Genomic DNA, 23677 nt, shown 5'->3' on the forward strand with positions numbered 1-23677 from the left:
TCACTTCTCATGGAGTTTTATGGATGCTTTTGTGCCCCTGTGATATACACCGTCTGATAGTCACATGGTATATATTGAAAACGACTGAGGGGAAAGTACCCGCTGGCTGTGAGAAGGAAGGAGATCGAGAGCACGGAAAGAAAAGTGAAAACCTGGGGGATTTTCAAAGGAGAAGTGTGTGAAAGTCTTGGACGAATGTACCGGAACTGAGCAGGCCAGGATGCAGCAAATGAAAACTCAAAATACTGCACGTATGAAAATATCGTTCCCCCAAAATAGGCTGGAGAAGTGGCCCACAATCAGCAAAATAAAAACGGACAAAATGACACCACTTGAGGCTTTGCACTTATATAGGAGGTGCGCGGGCTTTTCATGCTAGTAGGCTACACTTCTTGCTCCATTCGGTCAAATTGCCCTCCAGCAAAATGGAGTTCCCAAAGATCGTCAATCGGTCAAATCAAAGGTGCTTGCTGAAAAAAGGAAACGCGTGCAGCTGATCAGAGATAACACAGTAGACCTTCGACGAGGTCCCTAAATCCCTAGTAACCAATCGCCACGCTCTGCCAATCCATGTGACCTCTGAGCGGGTCTCCAACGTGACGTGGTGGGAGCCCCTGCCTTAGCAGGACTGGAGACCTGCGCCGTCGCTCAATCGGTTCCTGGTCCTGAGGGCAGCGAGAGCCTGTGTGAACCCCACGTGGCCCCCAGCTGACCTTTGACCTTTGGGTGTCAGCCCCCCCCCCCCCCCTCCACCGCAGGCTTGGGACTGGGAGAGACTGGCACTGAGCTTATCTCGCAGGACAGAACGTGTGTGTTTGGTGCCAGGGAGAGAACGAGGGTGCGTGTGGGTCAAATTGTGTTGGCACGTCTGCGCCCGTGTATGGGTTTATCAGTCAATGGTGGCATGCGAGGCGAGCGCCACATACAACTCGGATTTTTGGGATTGGATGTGTGTGTATGTGAGTGTGTGTGTGTGTGTGACAGTGTGTGTGTGTGTGTATCCACTAATCTCTCCATGTAAGCCTTCCAGATACAGACAAACAATTGGCAAAGGGAAAAAAGGCCACTTTGTGGGACTGACCCATGTGCACCACATCTGCTACATTATTTCCCTCTAGCATGATGCCACTACTTTCAGTCATATTTGAAGGATGCCTGAAAATATCTCTTTTTGTGTTTAAAGGAGCCCATTCTGGAGAATCTCAAGTGTCAATAGAAAGTAAGGACTTAACGTTCACTTCAATTTCTCTCAATAACGGCCTAACTTTCACACAGCTGAGACCATATCCGCTTGCATCCTCGACGGACTGCAGTTGAGATGAAGTTAAGGACTTTGAGACCATCAAGAGTCTCTCCTCCCTCACAGGCATGAGCGAGTGATGTAGTCACGCGAGGGGGCTGAAGGTCTCCATGGTTGTCCAACAGGTCGACGCCTGTTGGAAAACCTACCGCCACGATTGTCTAGAGGCGGAGATTCCCCATCACACTCGAACACCCCAGTCGCTTTTATGAGCGTGAACCTTCTGATGAGACATCCCTAAGTAGCGTATCTCCACAAGGAATCTTTTTCATTGTACATCTTCGTCTTTTTTATCTTCACGCCAATGATTTCACTTTTTCTGTGTTTTTTCCTTCTTCTTCTTCTTCTTCTTTCATCCTCGTGTGTGAAGTTGTTGCTTTTTCAGGAAGTTGGCAGTTCTCACTTCCCTCTTCTCTTCTTTCTTTTCCTTTTTTCTTCTTGCCTGATATAGTTTGTTTTCTTGACCAATTTCTGCATGCACATGCATGCAAAGCCAGCGTGGCCGCAGAATGAAAAGACAAGAATGTCCACTCCGGTCCAGACACCGAAAAAATGTCAAAATGTTTCGCTTTTGGCTTTTTAGAGCCTGGCCTTAAAATAAAAGGCCTATTTTTAATCGCAAATGGGACAGCTGTGTGACACCCATTTCAGAGTGGGACATTCCAGCCTGCGACTGGGAACGTTAGAAACTGACCGACTGAATCAACTGTATCTAATGTGTCGGCCACAAGTCGTGCTAAAACCGGTGGGAACCGTCACCGAGGTAAACATTTCTCATTCAAAGGGAATCTGTCTTCAAGAGTCTCCAGGCGTCTCCAGCTCTCCGGGGTTCTGATATTGCGAGTGTTTTCCACCGTCACAGAGAGAGGGCATGACGTCGCCCCGCATCAACACCTTCCTCCCTTGAAAGCTTTTCACTGGTGTGTGTGTGTGGGTGTGTGTGTGCAGTGAGTGTCTGCTTGTGCATGTGTGTCCAGTGTGTGTGTGTGTGTGTGTGGGATTTGCATGTTCTTTGGCCTTTCTTTGTGTGCGTATGCATACATTACAGGAATATGTGCGTGTGTGTGTCTGAATAAGTCAAATCGCGTCTTTTTCGGTGTATTTGTGAGGATGTGTGTGTGTCGTAAGGCTGCCGTATTGTGATGTCGCCCCATACACAGTCCTGGTTGATTGACAGGCTTCTTTTTCACTCGCTGAAGAGTGCCAGGCATAGGGCACAGTACAGGAGACCGCCACGCATACCAAAACCTAGCGGCTCATTCAGCGCCACCGCTAACCAGGCCTGCTGGCACCCACCCACACACGCACACACAAACACATACCCATATACACACACATACATACACGCACACACGTACAAAGAACCAGCCTTTTCCAGTCAGTCCGATTAAGAGACGGAGAATAAAAGAAGGAAAGAAAGAAAGAAAGAAAGAAAGAAAGAAAGAAAGAAAGAAAGAAAGAAAGAAAGAAAGAAAGGGAAGTGAATGATTGCGGGGAGGAGAGAGCGAGAAAGCGTGAGTGAGATAGGGAAAGAGGGGAGAGACAAAAGGCAAACGTCTACACCGTGGGCCCAGCTTTGTCACATTTGCAGTTTTGTGTTCCCAAACGGATCCAGGTTGTACCGTTTGTTTCCTTTGCTAACAGCGGTACATCAAACACATTCCAGATGGTGTGTGTCCTTTGTGAAGAGAGAGACAGCGAGCTGAACTCCTGTAGCTGTCCGGGCTCTCGAGCAGAGCTCTCTGTGGAACACGGTGCCCGCGGGCTGACGCGAAGGCAGAGAGGCCGCGAACATCAGCTCTCAAATGCAGCTTGGCACGCGAGCGCGCGAGGAGACGCACAGAGTCACGGTAATCACTGCGCACCAGCAGCGGGGCCTCCAGGAAGTCCTCGGTCGGTCCGTGCCGGGGCGCGCAGTCGCGCTTGTCTGTCCCTCACTTTGACCGCGCGGTATGCGCGCGCCTGTCTGACGGCCTTATCCGTATGTGTATTACGTGTGTAATACACAGAACCGGTTGCTCAGGGGATCATCTCCCTCCAATCCAGGTCATTTTAAGAGCTCTTAAGCGGCCTGGCGTGGAAGGGGGGGGGGGGGTGGTGTTGGTGGTGGAGGGGGAGGAGGGAGGGGTCCTAACTGCTGCGCCTGATCTCGACGCTGTGGCTGGAACACCTGTGAGGTCACAGACAGCTGACTGCGCTGCTAAGCAGATGAAAGCCCAGGCGGGGCACGTGCCGTCATGTAGGCTAAGGCCCCGTTCCAATACTCTGGGAATGCGCCCTTCCTCGAGGGAGCTGCTGCGTGGGGCATTGCGTGCCGTGTGGATAGGGACGGGGACCGCCTACTCTGGCTTTCCTTGAAGGCAGGGGTTGCAAGTAGCATTGTGTGAGAAAAAAAAAGAAAGAAACTCTCCAGTCTCCTTCCATTGATGTGCTTTCTGTCACCATGTCTAACAGTTCCCCTTTTTGTTGAGGCAGCCACTAAAGGTGTCCCAACGTCAGGTTGGGCCCTGGTCAAATACTGCGAAAGTGTCCCCTTCCCTTTTTCTCGCTTCCTTGAGGGAGTGGCCGTGCGTGCCTTTTATGTAGGGCAGGGACCCGTTTCAATCCTGTCGACACCCGCCCTTCCCTAATCACCGATCTCGTATAATTGAATGCGATTGGAGGCTCAGAGTCCTGCTCTGTGATCTTCTCCAAAGGAAAGATGCACTTGAAGAGAATTCAAAGACGGCCTTCCGGACGCGGCCATCTTGGATGCCTTCGAGAGGCTGAAGGATTGTAATAAGTATTATGATTATCCAGTGTCATCAGTGTAATCTTGGCCATGGTAATCTTTTCAAGTACAGTGCTACGGTCTTAGGGTTAGTTTGCACCTCCCTCCCACCAGGCAGGGTCAATAGCTGTTGCATAATCATCTCGAAGTGATTACTTACAGTCATGCCGTTGTGTGTGTTTGTGTGTGTGAGGGAGGAAGAGAGAGAGAGGGAGCATCACCTTTTCAGTTAGCAGATGCTTTTATCCGAAGCGTGGGACCCCCCAAAAAAGTGCACAGAGTAAGCGCAGCACATTATCAGGAGCGGCAGTAGACAGTTGGAACTCTGTCCGGCATCACAACCGTACTGTGGTGAGGAACAGGGTCAACCTTGCGGACACGCTCCGTGTGTTTCTGCATAAGCGGTGGATGTTTGAGTGCCTATGGCGGTTGCCAAGGGGAGGGGGGGGGGAGGGGCTTGGTTTCATCATACACTTCCCACACATTTTCTGAAAAAGGCCAGTCTACCCTCCCCTCCCCCTCCCCCTCCCCCTCCCCCTCCCCCTCCCCCTCCCCCCTCCCCCTCCCCTCCCCTCCCCTCCCCTCCCCTCCCCTCCCCTCCCCTCCCCTCCCCTCCCCTCCCCTCCCCTCCCCTCCCCTCCCCTCCCCCTCCCCACCCCGCCTCGCACACACACTTTCCAGTGAGAGAAAGGAGTCAGATGGCTGAGCGGTGAGGGAATCGGGCTACCAATCGGAAGGTTGCCGGTTCGATTCCCGGCCGCGCAAAGTGTCGTTGGGGGGAATGTCCCTTTTTGTACTGTAAGTCGCTCTGGATAAGAGCGTCTGCTAAACGTAAGAGAATCATATTTAACGGCCACATCCTCCGTTATTCAAATGCTGTCCCACCCACGTATGAAAACAAACACGGGCCCCTGGGGGGCACCTAGTGTATGCTCTCATGGCTTCACGCGTTCGATACGCTCTCCCAAGTCTTAATGCACAGCAAGTGCATTTGTGGACTGTGTACTGGATCAGCAGCTACTGTGCCGGCATGCTGCAAAGCTTTAAATACATAAGTAAGTGGCCTCACAGACTCACTATTAAACCGGCGCAGGTGAACAATAGAAGATGAGAGTTCAACTGTTCGCCCCTCAAGGGAGTAGGGCAGGAAGAGGGGGAGGGGGTGGACACAGACAGGTGTTGAGAGAGAGAGAGAGAGAGAGAGAGAGAGAGAGAGAGAGAGAGAGAGAGAGAGAGAGAGAGAGAGAGAGAGAGAGAGAGAGGGAGAGAGAGAGGTGAAATATTCCCCCCCGCGGCAGAGGAAATGAGGAAAAGTGGAGTGGGCGGGGGTGCGTGTGAGAAATGGACTAAACCATCCCTGGAGGGGGGGGGGGGGGGTTAGGGGTTGGTGGAGCCTGTAGGCTGTACCTACCTGTGATGGACGATGCAAACGTTTATCCACCAGCCCCCACCCCCCCCCCCCCCGCGCCCCTCACTCTTTATCTGCAGCTGGTTCTCCTGCTGAGCTGCTGAAGACTGGGGTGCAATGTGTGTGTGTCTGTGTGTGTGTGTGTCTGTGTGTGTGTCTGTGTGTCTGTGTGTGTGTCTGTGTGTCTGTGTGTGTGTCTGTGTGTTTGTGTGTGTCTGTGTCTGTGTGTGTGTCTGTGTTTGTGTGTGTCTGTGTGTGTGTCTGTGTGTCTGTGTGTGTGTGTGTGTGTGTGTCTGTGTTTGTGTGTGTCTGTGTCTGTGTGTCTGTGTGTGTGTCTTTGCTTGGGATGGCGTACCAGTCAATCCGGTGCCCCGGCATCCCCAAAGCTATCCTGGGGGGAAGACAGCTCTCCGCAGGCGATCGATAACCCCCCCCCCCCCCTACCCTCCCCTCCCCCTCACTCACAAACACACACATACCCCTCACTCCCTGCTAATAAATCTGCCATTTCCTGCCCGGGGGCCCCCAGACTGCGTACACACACACACCTGGAGAGCCGACGCTAAAAGAGGAGAGGCTCAGCTATGGAACCCCTTTTACCACAAAGAGAAGGGAGGGAGTGAGGGAGGGAGGGTGTGGGGGATGGGGGGAGGGAGGGAGATAGGGAGGGAGGGTGTGGGGGAGGGAGGGAGATAGGGAGGGAGGGAGGGTGTGGGGGATGGGGGGAGGGAGGGAGGTAGGGAGGGTGTGCGGGAGGGAGGGAGAGAAGGGGAGATGGAGGGAGAGAGGGGGAGAGGGGGTGAGAGGGAGAGGGAGGGAGAGGGGGGAGAGAGGGAGAGAGAGAGGGAGAGAGGGAGGGAGGGAGGGTGTGGGGGATGGGGGGGTTAAAGGAGGGAGGTTGAGGGTAGAGAGAGTTGAGAGGGGGTAGGGAGGCGAGGAGTAAGGATTGAGAGCAGGGATTAAGTGGAGGTGGAGAGAGAGAGAGAGCGAGGAGAGGTAGAACAGACACAGGGAGAGAGTGAGGGGGGGGGGCGGAGGCGCGTCTTGTCGACATTCTGACGGGGAGAGGTAGAGAGAGACCGGGGAAAGAGAGAGGGACAGAAATAGAGAGACGGGTGAACGCGCCGAGAGACAAGTGGGAAAAAAAGAGACGAGACGCACAATGAAGCAAACGGCGCCATCAAGTAAGAGGTAAAGAGAGAGAAAAGAGGCATCAAACAATGTATCCGATCTACATGATTTCTTTCCTGCCTCCGGGAGGCACACACAGTCTTGATTGTCACATGCGATTTGAATGCAAACTCCCCGCAAGCCGCGTACAAGTGATTGCTTTCAGACAATCCCGGAAAATGTGTTGTTTAAGCCTGGTTTGCTCTGGGCCAAACTTGGTATGTTTTCAAAAAGAAACACGTGTGAAGATGAACACAAAGATTTGTGCGTCGACGTGCGTGTGCGTGTGTTTATTGTGCCATTCCAACTGGGTTCTCTTCCTCCCCTGTCTTTCATAATAAAACCCGAAACAGAGATATCCGTTTCTCCGGGGCAAACACATGCTTTCTCGTCTCCTATGTGTTTATCTCACACACACACACACACACACTACACAGTGTACACACAGTTAAACACACACACACCCCTCACGCACACACAATTCGCCCTCTTCAAACAGTCAGTGGCTGACGCCCTGTGGACGAGCACACCCAAATAGCGGCGTCTGTGTGTCAGTGTTCTCTCCAGGTGACCAGTAGCCGTGAGCAGCGGTTACACGGAGGATTAACCGGCTGGCTTTCGCTCGCACCAGGCTCAGACATGGTCCCCTTGAACTGTGGTGGGGGGGACGGTTGGGCAGGCGGAGCGTGAACAGGAGGAAGAGAGAAGAGAGGAGGGGATGAGATGGAGGGCCGGGTCGGTGGGTGGGGTGGAAAGAAGGAGGGAGGGAGAGACAAGAAGGAAAACGACGGCAGGCAGGGTCGCGGAAATTCCGGAGGAGGGGTTGAGGGGATGGCCAGGAGGAGAAGAGAGCAGAGAGGGTGACCCAGTTGTGACGGGAGAGGACAGGTGAAGCAGGCCTGACAGGATCTGGGTTTGAGAAACTGGGTCCCCGCCAGGAGAGGGAAGGAAGAAAGGATGAAGAGAGGTGGAGGACAGGAGGGCTGACTGACTGGGAGAGTGCCGATGCTTGCTTTTTCTTTCGCCCTGTCTCTCCTCCATCCTTTTTTTCCCGCCCTTTTTTTCCCAACCCTCCCTCCCTCCCTCCCTCCCTCCCTCCCTCCCTCCCTCCCTCCCTCCCTCCCTCCCTCCCTCCCCGCCTGCCCGCCCCCTCCCTCCCTCCATTTCTCCCGCTCTTTCTCGCTCTGTCTGTCAGCGTCAGCCCTCCTCCACTGTCACTGCCCCGGCGTGAGGCGTCGGCAGAGAGGAGCGGCCAACAGGCCGATCGCAGAGCCTGTCCACGGCGGCGGGGAGACGTCGCCGTACGGAAGCTTCCAGTCTCACGAGAGCCTCTCTCGCCCTCTCTCTCCATCTCTTGTTCGCCCGTCTCGCCTCGCCGTGCGTCCCGCCTCGCGTCTCGCCCCCCCCCCCCCCCCCCCATCTCAACCCCCCTTCTGTTCCTCTCCGTCTCTCGCCCTCGCTCTCCTTTAATTCAGCGTGCTTTACTTGGCATATACGACGAGGATAAACAGCGCCGCCGAAGAAGTTCACCGCAAAGGGGGACCCGAAACAATCTATATATATAATTATGAGCGCGGACGTCAATCAAGCGGTAAAGCAATTGATATAATCATACGCTGGGAGAGAACATGGAATAGAATGTGTGTGTGTGTGTGTGTGGGGGGGGGGGGGGGGCGGGGGGGGGGCGGGGGGAGGGGCAGGGTGTGGGGATGCGCAGAAATAGAAAGACACATCCAAGGATGTCAGTCATAAAGACAGGCTCGGGTTTGACAGACGCGTGCTCAGTATAACTATCATTACATGTGTGGTGTAGTATCGAGCACTGCAAACTTCTGGGGTTTGCTCACCGCACTGTCACCGAGAGATAAAGCAGACGCCCTCTTTTTTTTACCCTCTCCTCAAATGATCCTTGCGTTTTAAAGTCTGACGTTTGTGTATTTAGCTTTCACTTTGATGCATCTTCCGATCAAACTCAACAGTCTGCATAATTGTAAACGAGACATGAAAGTATGCGGTGACTCAGTCTTTACTTATAAGCAGCTTTCTCAGCTTAATCTACCTGAGGAAAGAGAGTCGGTTCCTATCCCTGTGGGTTTTGTGTTTACGTTTTCATGTCCCAGTGTTCCATATGTGTTTTAAGAAGAGTGGTCATTTGATTTACTCTAATTAGTGACTGCAATGCTGGTCTGAGAATCTGTCCTCTCTCACTTTCTCTCGCTCTCTCTCTCAAAATCTCTCTGTCTCTCTCTTTATTTCTATGTACTGGCTGGAAAAAGAATGGCACATCAAGTGCCTGGCTTGTTGTGAGCTCTATTTCATCAGCATCCTTTTGCTTTTTTTTCTCTCTCTCTCTCTCTCTCTCTCTCTCTCTCTCTCTCTCTCTCTCTGTCTCTCTGTCTCTCTGTCTCTCTCTCTCTCTCTCTCTCTCTTCCGAAGTCGCCCGCATGTGTCAACACTTCCTCACCTCGCCCACCTCTCATCCTCCCTCTCTCTCGTTTCTCTCCCCAACACCCCCCCCCCCCCCCCCCCGGTCCACTCTGCCGGAAAAGACAGGGAAATTGTACTTTCAGGGGAGTGTGTGGCTCGGAGTCTGTAAACACACACACACACACACGCATTCACGCACAAATATGGTGTAGGCAGATACTGCCTACCAGTCACACGCCAACCGCAGTGGGATACCTCTGACATCACCGGCGCAGGCTCTGGAGAAGCCTGCACACGCAGCCCTCCCCCCCTCCCCCCCCCGCCCTCACCTGCGCACACCTTTGGCGCTCGTTGGTAATCTGGTTACGGAGCGACGGGCACACCGTGCCGCAAATTAATTGAAACGTGTCGAATCTGATGAGTGCGTAGAGCATGAGATCCCTCCGCCTTTCTCCGACACACACACACACACGTGCGTGCCGTCACACTCTGGTCTCTCTTTGCCCCGGCTCCCGTCGCCTCCAGTTTAAGCTCCTTGTTGTCCTCCAACACAGACACACACATACACACCTACACACCCAACCCTTGTTGTCCCACAGTCAATACTGCTGCCGCCACCTCATTTCATGCCTCTTGGTTCTGTTAAGCCCGGCCTGGTAATACAGACCATGTTGATTGTTAATCTGACATTTGATATGCTGCTCACTCACTGACTCTGATCTGTTGTGCTTGTTTGTCTTCTCCCCCCCCCTCCTTTTCCCCCTCTCTCTCTCTCTCTCTCTCTCTCGATCTCTCTTTCTCTCTCTCTCTGATCTCTCTCAATTTGTCTCCTTCTCTACCTTCTCTCTCTCACTTTCTCTCTCCTTCTTCCCCTCCCTTCCTCTACCTTCCCTCCCCCTCTCTGCAGGACGGGTACTACTCCCACAAGCCCAAGGAGAAAGTGCGCGTGGACAGCAACAACGAGAACTCCGTCCCCAAAGACTTTGAGAACATCGACAACAGCAACTTTGGCGCCCGCTCGCAACACCACCGGCAAACTGCAGGGGGCGCCGGCAGCAAACAGCACCGGGAGCGCCTCCAGGAGAAAGCCCACGCCCAGCAGCAACAGAAACAACAACAAACCCGGAAGGACAACTCCGCCCCCAACCTGAGCCGGAGCTCGAACGAGGTCCCCCAACATGGCCGCCGCGCCGCCGCCGCCGCCAACGCCACCAGGCTCCGGCAAGGCGGCGTCGGCGGTGCGGCGGAGCGTCAGCGCTCGTCCCAGACGACGGCGCCGCGTCACCCCGAGCCGCCGCAGCACAGACACCAGCACCCCCACAGGCGACAGGCGACGACGGCGCCGCTGGAGGCGGCGTACGACCAGCCGCCCAAGTGCGAGATCAGCGGCAAGGAGGCCATCTCGGCCCTGTCCCGGGCCAAGAGCAAGGAGTGCCGGCAGCAGATCGCCGAGGTGTACTGTCGACACAAAGAGGGCCAGCTGATGCCGGAGAAGGTGACTCGTTACTGCCCCCTGGAGGGTGAGTACATAACGAGTGTGGCACTATTTGCATAATCTTAGAGAAGATGAGAAAAATGAGACTCTGTCTCTGGGAGCTGGGATTGGGATCGTATGGACGTTCGTTAACCCACTGTGCATCCGGTGTAAACATGGTGTTCCGCTTTCTGGGGAAGATCTCGTTTCTGTCAGTGACATTTCAAAACGTTCATTATGCTGGATTTGATTTCCATGTGAGTAGCATGCAGAAGTCTACGTGGTTATAGAAACAGCTGTGGTCATCAAGTTCCCACCAAATCACTTCCTTTTCCAGCTCTGTGCAGTATGTCAGCTACATGTGTATGTTTGGTGAAGAATTGACGTTTTTTGAGAGAAACGCAATATGCCTTTGGCGGGAGACAAAGCGGGATGAGCGGTCAACCTTAGTGAGTTCTTCCTCTTCTAATAAGTTCAATTCATTGCACAGTCTCGCTCGGAAATGTGTTTTTCTCCTGATGACAAATTTGCCGGAGAAAGTGGGAGTCGCTCTTTGTATTACACCAAATTGCCATCCAATTTTCATTTTGTTCAGACAAGCTGGCCACACACACACACACACACACACACAGGCAGATAAATGTACAACCATCCAACCGCAAACACAACTTTACACACTGTTTACGCACACACACACGTGTTCACACAAAGACACCCGCGCCAGATACGCGGACACACACCCACCCACGCACTCTCACGCACACTTTTCCAAGCAGAATGGCTGAACATCTGCCGCATGGCAGTGTGTTCCCTGTAAACAAAATCGGCGAAGTTGCCACCGTCAGTGGTCACCACGCCTCAGCAACTGTGTTCAAATAAACGGCACATACAGGAGTGGAGAGCACATGGAGGGAGGAAGAAGCCAATAGAAGATTCCTTTGGACATCTGGTCTCTCCTAGTCAGACTCTCATTCGCACGGTCGCCCCATGAGCACACAATGACTTTGCGGCCATGCGGCTTCCATTGGTAGCTACTCTCCTTTTCCCCGGCAAACAGCAAAAGTATGGCCTGTCAATGACTAAGCCTCTGTCATCTTGCCAGGCGACTCACCAGCCCACTCAAACTGACACTTTGATCAAAGGAGACAGAGAAATTGAAAAGGGCTTTACCCCAGTGGCTGGTGTGTAACAACACGACAGCTAAATTAAATCACTTTTTTTCTTTTTTACACGCCGTCCGTCTGCCACAATTTTGTTATCTTCTCCCTCTTTCCTTTTCTCTTCTGCCCCCCCCCCCCTCTATCGCTCCCCTTCCTGCTATGCTCCAATTTGAACTTGCAGCCTTAACTTTGTTAGCTGAGTTGGTACAATCAAATTGGTACAATTTGTATTCTGTCCTTGAATCTCTTCTTACTTTGGAGTTAGCATAAGCTGCTAGCAACCAGGCCTCGCTGGGTGTGAAGGGATTGTGTTTTAACATCTCCATATGCTACTTTGGATAACAGCTAAGCTAATGTCTTTCTGGCAACGCCAAGTGGCTATGGTTCAGAAACAAAACTGGCATCAGCTACAAAGAGTATCCATGCTCATCTACGTACAGTAACAGCCAGTGAAGAACCGATTACGTCCCTCATTTCCTATGATGCGTGTCACATGAGTTCAATCGAATCCGTGTTCATTTCGACTTTGCTAAAGGCTTTTTCAACACACTGCATCAGGGGTGTAAGTTTGTTTTCAGATGTGGGTGGCACCGCTTTTTTATATATAATTGAGGACACGGGCCGTTGAATATAATCTCCTAAATAAAAGTCGGGGGGGGGGGCAGATTTTACTTTTTGTGATGAAAACCTGTGGCCCTACTCTGCATTCATATGATGTATAATACATCATTAGGGTTGTCGAAGAGTTCGGTGGTAGGATAGAGGGAAGGTTAATGTTGCAAATCTTATGAGGCATCCTCCCTGGGCCTTTAACTTGACCTCACATACAGTACAGCTCACGACGTGTCCTGAATGAAAGGACTTGGCCCTGGAGGACCATTTGCAGCAGACTGGTCCGGTAGCCCAAAGTATGAATGTTACCCTTTCTCACTCTTGGCTTCCGTAAAGGATTCATGGCATTGCCTAAGCGACGCAAGTTGATGGTGGGTGGGTAGGTAGGTACTTAATTCCAAGAGGATACTGCAGAGTTTCAGCAGTCCAGATAAAAAGAAAGGAATCAAGATCTAGAAGATCAAGAAAATGCAATATTTTAATAAAACAGATCAACAGGCTACCTATACAAAATAAACAGTGCTGCACATGGGGATAAAACAAATAGCACACACGTAAACACAGTACAGGGGCATTTCCCTGAGGCAAGTAGGGTAAAGTGTCTTGCCCAAGGACACAACTTCATTTGGCACGGCCAGGAACCGAACCGGCAACCTGCTGATTGGTAGCCCGATTCCCTAACCGCTCAGCCATCTGACCCCCACTATACGGTAATAACAATTGCCACATGGACTGGACCCTTGGGGAGCCTCCGTGCTGCTGACAAACAGCTCTGCAGCTGCACAAATCCTGGCCTGCCCGACAGATCGTCGACCACCTCGGAGACCGAGGGGCCTTCCACCTGCATCTACCGCACATTCTCCCCCCAGCAGCCGAGGCTGCAGTGTATGCAGCAGCTACAACGCACTGGAGGAAAAAAACCACGATCCTCGCTGTTGTGCACTGCTCCATCCAGGGAACGGCCGGGAGGTTGGCCCCTCTGGATCAGAGAGAGGCGGGGAAGGCGAATCGCACGGGGTCCGTGAAGGTGGCAGACCAGAGGCCTGAGGTTAGGGGACTGAGGGGACTATCCTCTCCCGGGGGGTGTTCATGCCACAAGACGGAAGCTTTACCCGGGCTGTGGTCATCGTCCTGGACCGCTGGGTGTCCCTTCTTGGGAACGTTCTCAAGAAAGGAGTCCTTGGACATCCCAGGGAGCCTTTCAAGGCTCAGGTGGAAGAGGAGCCAGAGTGCTCCACACAGCTGGGCGGCAGAGCTCCTTAGTGCTCTCGGGCTTTTGTCATGAGGACAAGTGGACCTTGCCCCCCCCGCGAAGCCTCCTCTGCTCTCTATTTTCAATTGGTTCGAGGGGAAGGGCAAAGGCGCGGGTTGAGGGGGGAGGGGATGATGTGTCGCGGGTTGTGACGGCGGGAGAGAGAGGCGACAGCGGATGAGGGAGAGGGTGTTTGAAAAGGTGAGGGGGTGGAGGGGGAGCCGCGAGAGTCGGGAGGGAGGAGGACGTGGGACGCTAATAAAAAGGTTCGTCGGGGGTTCGATTTTGGAGTTCTGTATCGTAACGTTTCCCTCCCAAACCAAGGAACACGTAGGCTTTATTGTAGGTGTGTAGCAAAAGGAAATTGGACATATAGACCGAATTTGTTTCCCAGCTGTCTCTTTGTCACACACACACACACATACATTGCACTGTAGTGCTCATTAGTTCAGCCAGATAGCATACCAGCCGCTCAAAGTGCTTTGTGAAGCGACTGGCCAATTAACTCTCCCGCAAAGCAAACCAGTGAACCTTCATAGACGGGCACCAATTACTGTTTAATCTGAACACACCACACACACACACACACACAAAACCACTTCCCCCCTGACACTGTCAGACATACATACACATGAATCGCCGTGCTGAAATGATCGTGCTCTAGAAAAAATACAATGTAGAAAGGGAGCTTCAGAGCGGGGGCGTTGACTGACAGTGGACACGTCCAATCTGAGTCACCCAAGCATGTCCGTTCCCCCGCCCCCGTTGTCAGACACCTAGATGAAGACATGTTGGACGGTCGCCCTTTAAATTCGAGTGATTGACACGGGGGCATGACCAATTGGAGGTGGCAGACCATGTCATTTCTCCCCGCCCCTGTTGTTAGTTCTTGAAATAAAGACACGTTGGACAGTTGCCCTCAAATTTGAATAATTACAGGGAGCCCTTTGTTCAGAGTAGAGCCTCCAGGGTCTTTTGCACCTTAGAGACAGCTCACCCATTGGTGCAGGAAAGACAGCCCCTACCCACCCACCCGACACCAGACCTTACTGTAACTTCCCGCCCTTCCTGAAACACATAACTGACATCGTCCTTTCCTCTTCCCCCGTGGCCCCCTGGGAATTGCAGTCCATTCCCAGCCAGAGTCTGGATTACAGTCATTATCTTCCAGCAAAGCCTCTCTGTCTGTCAACAAACACGGGCTGTCTTAATAAAAGGCTTCTGCTTTCCGTAATGCCACTGTAATTCCAAGCGGTCCGCTGAGAACGGCGACAGCCTATCAAGAGAAGCCTATATGTACTTCTCCTGGTCGGTTTCCATGCCAACAGCCATCGCCAACAAGTACAGACAAGCAAGTGTGCCGGAAAGAGGAAGCCAGTTTGTTTGGAGGTTTAGTCGACTATGCGAGTCACTTATGTGTTGGTGTTATTCTTTTAACAGGACTCCAGAGATTATGGGTCTCGTTTTAATTTGATGCCTGGTTTCTCGCGCGGAGACGAGGATGTCCTCATTCTCGTCGGCTGTTGTTTGTGTAAAAGGAAAAGGGTTTTACATCACATTTTTGGCCACGGAGGAGGAACACGGCCGCGTTATCCACTTCTCTGCTGCAGCCTTGCACCCAGCGGCATTGGGTTATAGGATTCTCGTCAGAGTGAGGACAGTATTTACAGCGGCTGTAGTGTCGGCTGGCGTAGTTAGGATTCAGTCAATTTGGTGAACGAACGAGGCTTTTATTCTTGTGGAAGGTTCCTGTTACAGTCTATAGATGTGTGTGTGTGTGTGTGTGTGTATGGGAGTCAGGTGGCTGAGCGGTGAGGAAATCGGGCTATTAATCAGAAGGTCGCCGGTTCAATTTCCGGCCATGCCAAATGACGTTGTGTCCTTGGGCAAGGCACTTCACCCTACTTGCCTCGGGGGGAATGTCCTTGTACTTACTGTTAGTCATTCTGGATACGAGCGTCTGCTAAATGACTGCATGTAAACGTGTAGATTTCTACACCTAGGTGTGTGTGTGTGCGTGGCTAGCTTGGGTGTGAGTGACGTTAACCCCTCCCATGTGCGTGTGCCCTCCCGCCCCACAGGCAAAGCCAACGCCAACGTCCAGTGGGACGAGGACTCGGCCGAGAGCGCGCCGCCCTCGCCGGTGCGGATCGCCTTCGTGCTCGTGGTGCACGGCCGGGCCTCGCGCCAGTTCCAGCGCCTCTTCAAAGCCATCTACCACACCTCCCACTTCTACTACATTCACGTGGACCAGGTGAGGCGACCGCGCGCCGCCGTCGGGCCGCCGTGAACCGCAATGGGTGACGGTGTCGAGACGGCTGCCGTCGACCGCCGTCTGCCCCCCCTCCCCCACTCCCAAAAACAGGCGGCATCCTCCTCACCCTTTAGATTGGCTCGCTGTAGTGTTTTTTTTTTTTAGGCATTATTTATTGATGCGTTCACTTATGCATTCACTCGTCGATGCAAAGTAGCTATGCAAAATAAGCCATGCAAATTCCAATCTCGACAAACACCCAAATTTGTATGTCTCACGACGTTTCCAGTCTCCTGCGCTCTCCTCCGTTTAGGGTAATTGGTTCCCCCTCCCCTCTTCTCTCTCCTTCTCTTCCTCTTCTCCTACTCCGTCCTGCGCCCCAGCGTTCCAACTACCTCTCCAGGCAGGTGCAGGCCCTGGCCTCGAAGTACGCCAACGTACGAGTGACGCCCTGGCGCATGGCCACCATATGGGGCGGAGCCAGCCTGCTCACCATGTACCTGCGCAGCATGGCCGACCTGCTGGCCATGAGGGACTGGAGCTGGGACTTCTTCATCAACCTCAGCGCTGCCGACTACCCTATCAGGTGAGGCGGGAGCGTGGATAACCAATGAAGGAAGACAGGGGGAAGGGGGATTTTTGGAGGGAGTTGAAGGACTTTGACATCAACTTGAGTGCCGCTGACTCAGATGATTGTGTGAAGGAGTTTATAGGCTTGTTTGCCATTTATGTAATGTTGAAGGGGAGTATAGTGAAAAGTCTGCCTTTAAGGTGACTGGGGAGTGTTTTCTAAATAACAGTAGTACCACTGATTACCCAATCAGGTAACAATGAGGAGACTGAGGAGGCGGGGTATAGGGGCTGACTGCCCTATTAGGGGACAGGATGCTTGACTTCAGGGATCCCACTTTCAGCAAAAAACAATACAGGTTACCTTCCTGAACAAAGCCTGTTGACGGCCGTTGCACATAAACTGACAAACTGTTTACATATTCCAAGTCACACAGAGACTACCTTTCCGAGGGAAATCTATACACAACCAATCTCCTGGAAGTAACTGTGGACCTAACAAAGACCAACAGTGATACGTTGAACCCAAACCAATCAATCGTGAGAACCTTTTTGTCTCTATCCAGCCTATTCACACAATTTGTTCCCGAATTCTGTTTCCTTCATTGACTTAATTGAAGAGGTAACATGGTGAAGCGATCGCCACTTAATTGCTCTCAGTCAATAGCTATTGACTTTTCCAGCCCGTGTGGTCGTCGGTGCGTTTGCTCCAGCCTTAAAGGTGCGGTTGTTTTGCTCCACTCACTCGTCCCTTTAAGAGCCCTGAAAGAGTAATTAAATGCCCCTGAAGTCGAGCCGAGACGAGTGATGTCATGGAAATGTCCCAGTTTGAGTTCAAACCGACAAGGTATGGGCCCTACCAAGGATCGACGCCCTATTACAACGACTGATGTGGTGGTTTCACCTGTTGGGCCAGATGTTCAGGAGCTGTGTTTGCCATTGGGGCATGAGAAACTGGAGGGAATGCATGTGTCAACAGCTTGAGCCAAGATGGAGATCATCGATATGGACGGCATTGTTTATGTGTTTCACGTCCCCCACGTGGGATTGGTTTATTGACAGATTCACCGGCTGTGGTGTTCAACATGTCAGGGGAATGTTGGTCTCTCCGGGAGAGCGTTTTTCTGGCTTGTGGTCATGAGCCTGGAGGGTAAATGGGATGGGTAGATGTGTGTGTGTGTGTGTGTGTTTCCCTGTCCGTCACTTCTTTCTTATGCGATCTGCGTCAGAGTTGATATACAATCATTGAGAAAAGCGCCGACTCCGCAGCTTCTGATCTCCATCTGTTGGGAGACGAAGGGAGAGAGGGAGAGAGTGACAGCAGAGGAGAAGAGGTAAAAAGAGAGGGGAAGGGGTGGGGGGTGGGGGAGGGACTGAGCACCGTAAAAAAAAACATTTACATAAATCCCATGTTTGTGCCATTGCTTAGCAAGCATGTTTGGATCACAACTGGCAGTTTGGTGATTTAATAGGGATTAGCATACAGTCGAGCCCACATCTAAACAACTGAATCATGACTTAGCTGTTTGGCACCGACAAGGATCGTGTTGTTTTTACAGTAAAACAAACCAATGCACCCAATACCACTTTACTAGCACATTCAGAACATCTACATTAAGTTTACCGTCTCTAATTCAAACATGAGCTGGAGCCTCTAAATGGGCCTATTGCTTTCACCCATCCAGACATCCATCCATCCATACATCCAATCATGAGTAGTTCCTACCCCGACCAGCCTGGTTCCGGTACACGCTATTTGTCTGCTGAGAATCCCCACCATTCATCCGTCCGTCCATCCATCCATCGACGTATGCCCCCATCTCTATCTCCATCCCTCCTTCCCTTCGTCCCTCCATCCCTGGTCCCTATCCCTTCAGAGAGGAATGTGGTGGCCAGCATGGTGCTGTTGTTATCAGTGGGGCTGGAGACAGGCATGATTTCCCCCCTAATTCCCAGATAATGTCTGTCCTTCTGCATGGCTGACTCTCAAAGGCCTACCCAAAGCCCTGTTGGGGAAAGGGGGGGGGGGGGGGGGGGGCTGTGTGTCCGAGGGGGGGGGGAAGGGAGGGGGGTCTGGTTTAGAGATGTGTGTCTATAAGCAAGGGTGTGAAAGAGTGTGTGTGCGCGTGTGTGTGTGTGTGTGAACAGGAGGGTTAGGTTGGTGCCCGTGAGTGAGTGAGTGAGTGAGTGAGTGAGCGTGTCTCAACGGCAAAAGGTTGCGTCGTTCGTGAGCATGCCTTTTCCTATGAGTGTGTCTGGGTCGGGAGAAAAGCTGGTGCGCGCGCGCGCTTCGACGCAAGCGTGTGTATTCACGCCAGCGTGTGTGTGTGTGTGTGTGTGCGTCTGGAGGGGCAGGGGATAGTTTACACGCCCGCTTTGTCCTACGGTGGGGCTCCCTTTCCAGGCTTTTATCCTCTCGTTCTTTAGCTATTCCTTCTCTTCTGGCCCTCCTATTCATTCACTCCACAGCTGCTTTCAAGAACACAACTCAGAGCTCCAGGGTACAGACTCCAGACTCCAGACTGGAGACCACCACTCCCTGTGGGCATAACTCTCTTTCGCCCCCTATCGGTGGGTTATGATAGTAGAACCCGAACAAAGAGGTTTGGTGTGTCTCAGCGTGTGGGCGGGTGGATATCTGGTGAGGGGTCTGTACGTGGGCGGGACCGTGTGTAAGTGCGAGAGAAGGAGAGAGAGAGAGAGAGAGAGAGAGAGAGGGGAAAAGAGTAAAAGAGTATGGGTGCATTTGAATGCTCATTTGTGCACACTTGCGCGTCTGTGCGTATGTGTGTGTGTGCGTGCGTGCGTGCGTGTGTGCAGTCAGAGCACACAGGCAAAAAGAGAGAGGGAGTAACAGGGGGACCCCTGAGGCCTGACAGAACGAACCAAAACCAAGTGGACAGGGTGACCACTCGGGTGGCAAATCTGTAGCTTGACCTGGATTCCCCCCCCCCCCCTCCCGCCCCCTTGTTTGTGTGTAGGTGTGTTTGTTTGTGCGTGTCTGTACGCGGGTTTGTGCAAGTGTGTGCGCGTGTTTGTGTTTTTGTCTGTTTGACTATTTGCTCGGGTCTGTGTCTGTGTGCGTGTGTGTGTGTTTGTTGGTGCGTGTGTGCACGTGCGTGAGCGAGCGCGCCGGTGTGCACGCGCGTTTGTGTGTGTGAAAATGCTCGCGAATGTTCGTGCGGTGCGAGTGCTCGCGTGCGTTTGCGTGTGTTCTCGTGTCTGTGTTTGGGTATTTGACTGGGTGTGGCCGCCTTGCTGGGATGCGCGTTCGTAACGACGCACGCATTTGTGTGCGGTGTGTTCACACCCACGTGCGTTCGGAACGCGCACGTTTGCCAAACGGGATCGTCTTGCTTGCGTGCGCTTGCACGCGTGGTCATTCTCTGCAGAATGCGTGCGTTAACAGGGTCTCCCGTGAGCGAAGCCTCCTCGGGGCTACGGAATTGCTCCTTCATGAGTAAATGGCATTAGCATCCCTTCCTTCTCTGGCCAGCCTATAGTCAAGGGTCTCTGCTCTCTTAGAAAACCAAACTGAGCTGTCATGAAAGGCCCATATGGGCATCCATTTCACGCGCCCCCCGCAGTGAGAAGCATTGTGAGCTCCATTAGGTCCGACATGGCCTGCAAAGAAAGGCTTTCAGCCCTTAGCTTCAGCTTTTAGCCTTTAGCATTAGCTCTTAGCCTTTAGCGCTGGCTTGCAGCTTTTAGAGTTAGCTCTTAGCCTGTAGCGTGAGTCTTTTAACAAAAGCAGGTCCTTTTTACTGAATCGTTTGACTGTACCTATCCACACACTATCTACTTTTAGTCAATGGAGGTGACCCATTTCCGTTCTGTATCTTGAGTAGAGTGTCAGAAGATGCTATCTGCTTTAGCCTTAAAATCCTATTTATTGATGCCACATTGCAATACATGAAACAGAATCAATGCAAGGTCATTTTTTCCTTGAATAACTTTCGAAACGGTTTGAATAACTTGTCTGGTTGCCAAATTGTTTCAATGTTTTTTGTTGTTGCTGCCCTCCAATTGGCTGGTTCTGAAGATGCGTTTGATTCTCATTTACAGGACTAACAACCAGCTGGTGGCCTTCCTGTCTAAATATAGAGAGATGAACTTCATCAAGTCTCACGGCAGGGACAACGCCAGGTAGGATCACACGTGCACACTTAAACACAGAGACTGCTGTGGAGTGTCAGATTTGTGCACAAACACATCTATACGGCCGGTCTTTCTTTCTCTCTCTCTCTCTCTCTCTCTCTCTCTCTCTCTCTCTCTCTCTCTCTCTCTCTCTCTCTCTCTCTCTCTCTCTCTCTCTCTCTCTCTCTCTCTCTCTGTCTTTCTGTCTCTCTCTCTCTCTCTCTCTCTCTCTCTCTGTCTTTCTGTCTCTCTCTCTCTCTCTCTCTCTCTCTCTCTCTCTCTCTCTCTCTCTCTCTCTCTCTCTTCTACCTCAAGACACCCACACATCTAGTGTCACTCTCCATCTCTCTCTCACACACACACACACACACACACACACTCGCGCGCACTGTGACGACTGACTCATAATCCAATTAGGCTCCATCTGGGGCTTTATTAATCACCCTCCACACGGTTGGCTGCCGCGCCCCGCCCTCTCGCACCTAACGAGGTGCCAATCAGAGCCCGGCCGCGTGCCAGGCCCAGGCACTGTGTCAACCGTGCCACTCGGCTCCTCGACTCAGGATAGTGACACTGGGACGCAACGGGGTAGAGAAGCAGCAAAAGCGCTTCGAGAGGACCGAAGTTACAGTACACACAGGCAAATTTGAGTCGACTTCGAGTGTGTTTGATTCGCGTCGAACTTGCGCTTGGTGTTTGACTCGCGTCGCGTTGAACTGCGCTTGGTTTGCTTTTCGCGGCGCTTGGCGCACCACATCAAAGGCACCTCGGCTACGGAAAGAGACAGGTTTCTACGTGACTCAGGGATACGGTTGACGGCGCGCCCTGAACGTGACACTAAGCGAATGCTTAACACGTGATACTTAATGCCCGGGTGGGAAATACATGTGTTATGCATCAGGTGTTTTTATGATACACGTGCTTGTGTAAGAGTTGTTTTTACAGATAATTAAGCCTCAAGAAGTGTGTCAATCATATTGACACATGTTAACGTTAATACATATCTAATTAGACCTATCTCCAGTCCTAATCCTAACTCTTACAATATTATTAATACTTAAATAGCCTTTATAGTTGTTAACACATATTTATGCTAATCAGAATCTCGCAAGTCCATTATTACCTATTAACTCATGATTATTACAAGCACCTGGCTTTAGAGTGTCACCCAGTCTTGCCTTACGCAAGGGGATGTTATATATATTTCGTTTTGAGGTTCGTACTGCATAACGCGCAGTGTTCAAAATGAGGCCTTCTTGGCACGGTCTGCCTCACACGACGCGCCGATTGCGGTCAAACACAGGGGATCGATGGTTGTTTCAGCACGTCTCACTGAGCGCACGTTTGTGTGCTCGCGCTCGACAGGTTCATTCGCAAGCAGGGCCTCGACCGCCTCTTCTACGAGTGCGACACCCACATGTGGCGCCTGGGGGACCGCAAGATTCCAGAAGGCATCTCGGTGGACGGAGGCTCCGATTGGTTCCTGCTCAACCGCATGTTCGTGGAGTACGTGATCAAGTCCCAGGACGACCTGGTCAACAGCATGAAGAGGTTCTATGTCTACACACTGCTGCCTGCCGAGGTAACCTCACACACACATACACACACACACACGCCGTCCGTGACGTACGTGCATGTAGTTAGACACGATAATACTGTGCCACATTCCCCTCCCAGACTCGCATCCAACAATTTTTTTTATTTTCTTTATTTATTTAAACTTTGTTTAACCAGGCAAAATCATCTAAGAGCAACATTCTTATTTCCAAAGATGGCCTGGCAAAAAGCAAACGTTTTTTGAGGGAGAGGGGAAGGGGGCTATGGAATAAAAATCAGGTTAAAATGCAACCTGTCTCGCTCACACAAATGAACACACACACATGCTCAATTTAACAACCCCCTCCCTCCCTCCCTCCCTCCCTCCCTCCCTCCCTCCCTCCCTCCCTCCCTCCCTCCCTCCCTCCCTCCCTCCCTCCCTCCCTCCCTCCCTCCCTCCCTCCCTCCCTCCCTCCCTCCCTCCCTCCCTCCCTCCCTCCCTCCCTCACCCCCTCCCTCCCTCCCCCCTTCCAGTCCTTCTTCCACACGGTGTTGGAGAACAGCGCCCACTGTGAGAGCATGGTGGACAACAACCTGCGCATCACCAACTGGAACAGGAAGCTGGGCTGTAAGTGCCAGTATAAGCACATCGTGGACTGGTGCGGCTGCTCCCCCAACGACTTCAAACCCGCCGACTTCCACCGCTTCCAGGTGAGGCGTGATGGCGTGCGGAGATTGACGCGCTGCCACACACACGCGCGCACAGAGGTTTACACTCAGAGCAGGATGGGCGAATTCCGGTGGGAGAGCATTAGCCTTCGGATCAGGAGGTCCCAGATTCGAGGGTTCAGATAGCGTCTGCTAAGTGAATACACTACATGTAAATACATACTCCCGTTGTTATGAGATACTGTATACTCAGCAAAAAACCTCTTAGTACCTCTCCCATGTCTGGATCTCCCTTACACTCCTCCTGCTCCCACCCCCCACAAACACACACACATTCCTCCCACTACACAAACACACACACTCTCCTCCCACACACACACCAAAGTCATTGCCCTGACCTCAGCCGCTCTCGAGGCCAGCCTGTGGCTGTCTCTCTCATCCGGACCCCTGCCTCCCCCCTCACCCCAGCTCCTTGGCATGGAGTGTAGGTCTGCTTGGCACACCTACGCACACACACACACAGACACACACCTATACACACATACATACACACACGCAGACAGTCGAAAACCCAACACCACACACACACACACACACACACACAGACACACACCTATACACACATACATACACACACGCAGACAGTCGAAAACCCAACACCACACACACATACACACACACACACACACAGACACACACCTATACACACATACAGACACACACACAGACAGTCGAAAACCCAACACCACACACACACACACAAACTTGTTATCCGATATTAATGGGCCTTAATTAATACCCTATTGTGGTTTGGAGGTTGGGCTGTCACACTCAGCGGGAGCCTCCGTCCACCGAGATGCCTTCTGGAATCTTGCGGTCCCCAAGGCGCCACATGTGGGTGTCGCACTCGTAGAAGAGGCGGTCGAGGCCCTCCTTTG

The 23677-nt window shown here is 52.3% G+C and overlaps 1 protein-coding gene across 1 annotated transcript in view; it reads left to right on the top strand.

The window, feature by feature from the left end:
- The window catches only part of xylt1 (xylosyltransferase I), a 63395-nt gene that overhangs the window by 23078 nt on the left and 16640 nt on the right, over window positions 1-23677 (top strand). The window contains exons 2-7 of the mRNA XM_084686006.1: window positions 9983-10595; window positions 15655-15827; window positions 16211-16413; window positions 20463-20543; window positions 21900-22116; window positions 22605-22781. Coding sequence (XP_084542132.1) covers window positions 9983-10595; window positions 15655-15827; window positions 16211-16413; window positions 20463-20543; window positions 21900-22116; window positions 22605-22781 — 1464 coding nt within the window. The remainder of the gene's footprint in view (window positions 1-9982; window positions 10596-15654; window positions 15828-16210; window positions 16414-20462; window positions 20544-21899; window positions 22117-22604; window positions 22782-23677) is intronic.

This window comes from Hypomesus nipponensis, chromosome 21 (genome assembly GCF_054491055.1).
Source record: "Hypomesus nipponensis isolate SF chromosome 21, ASM5449105v1, whole genome shotgun sequence".
NCBI lineage: Eukaryota > Metazoa > Chordata > Actinopteri > Osmeriformes > Osmeridae > Hypomesus > Hypomesus nipponensis.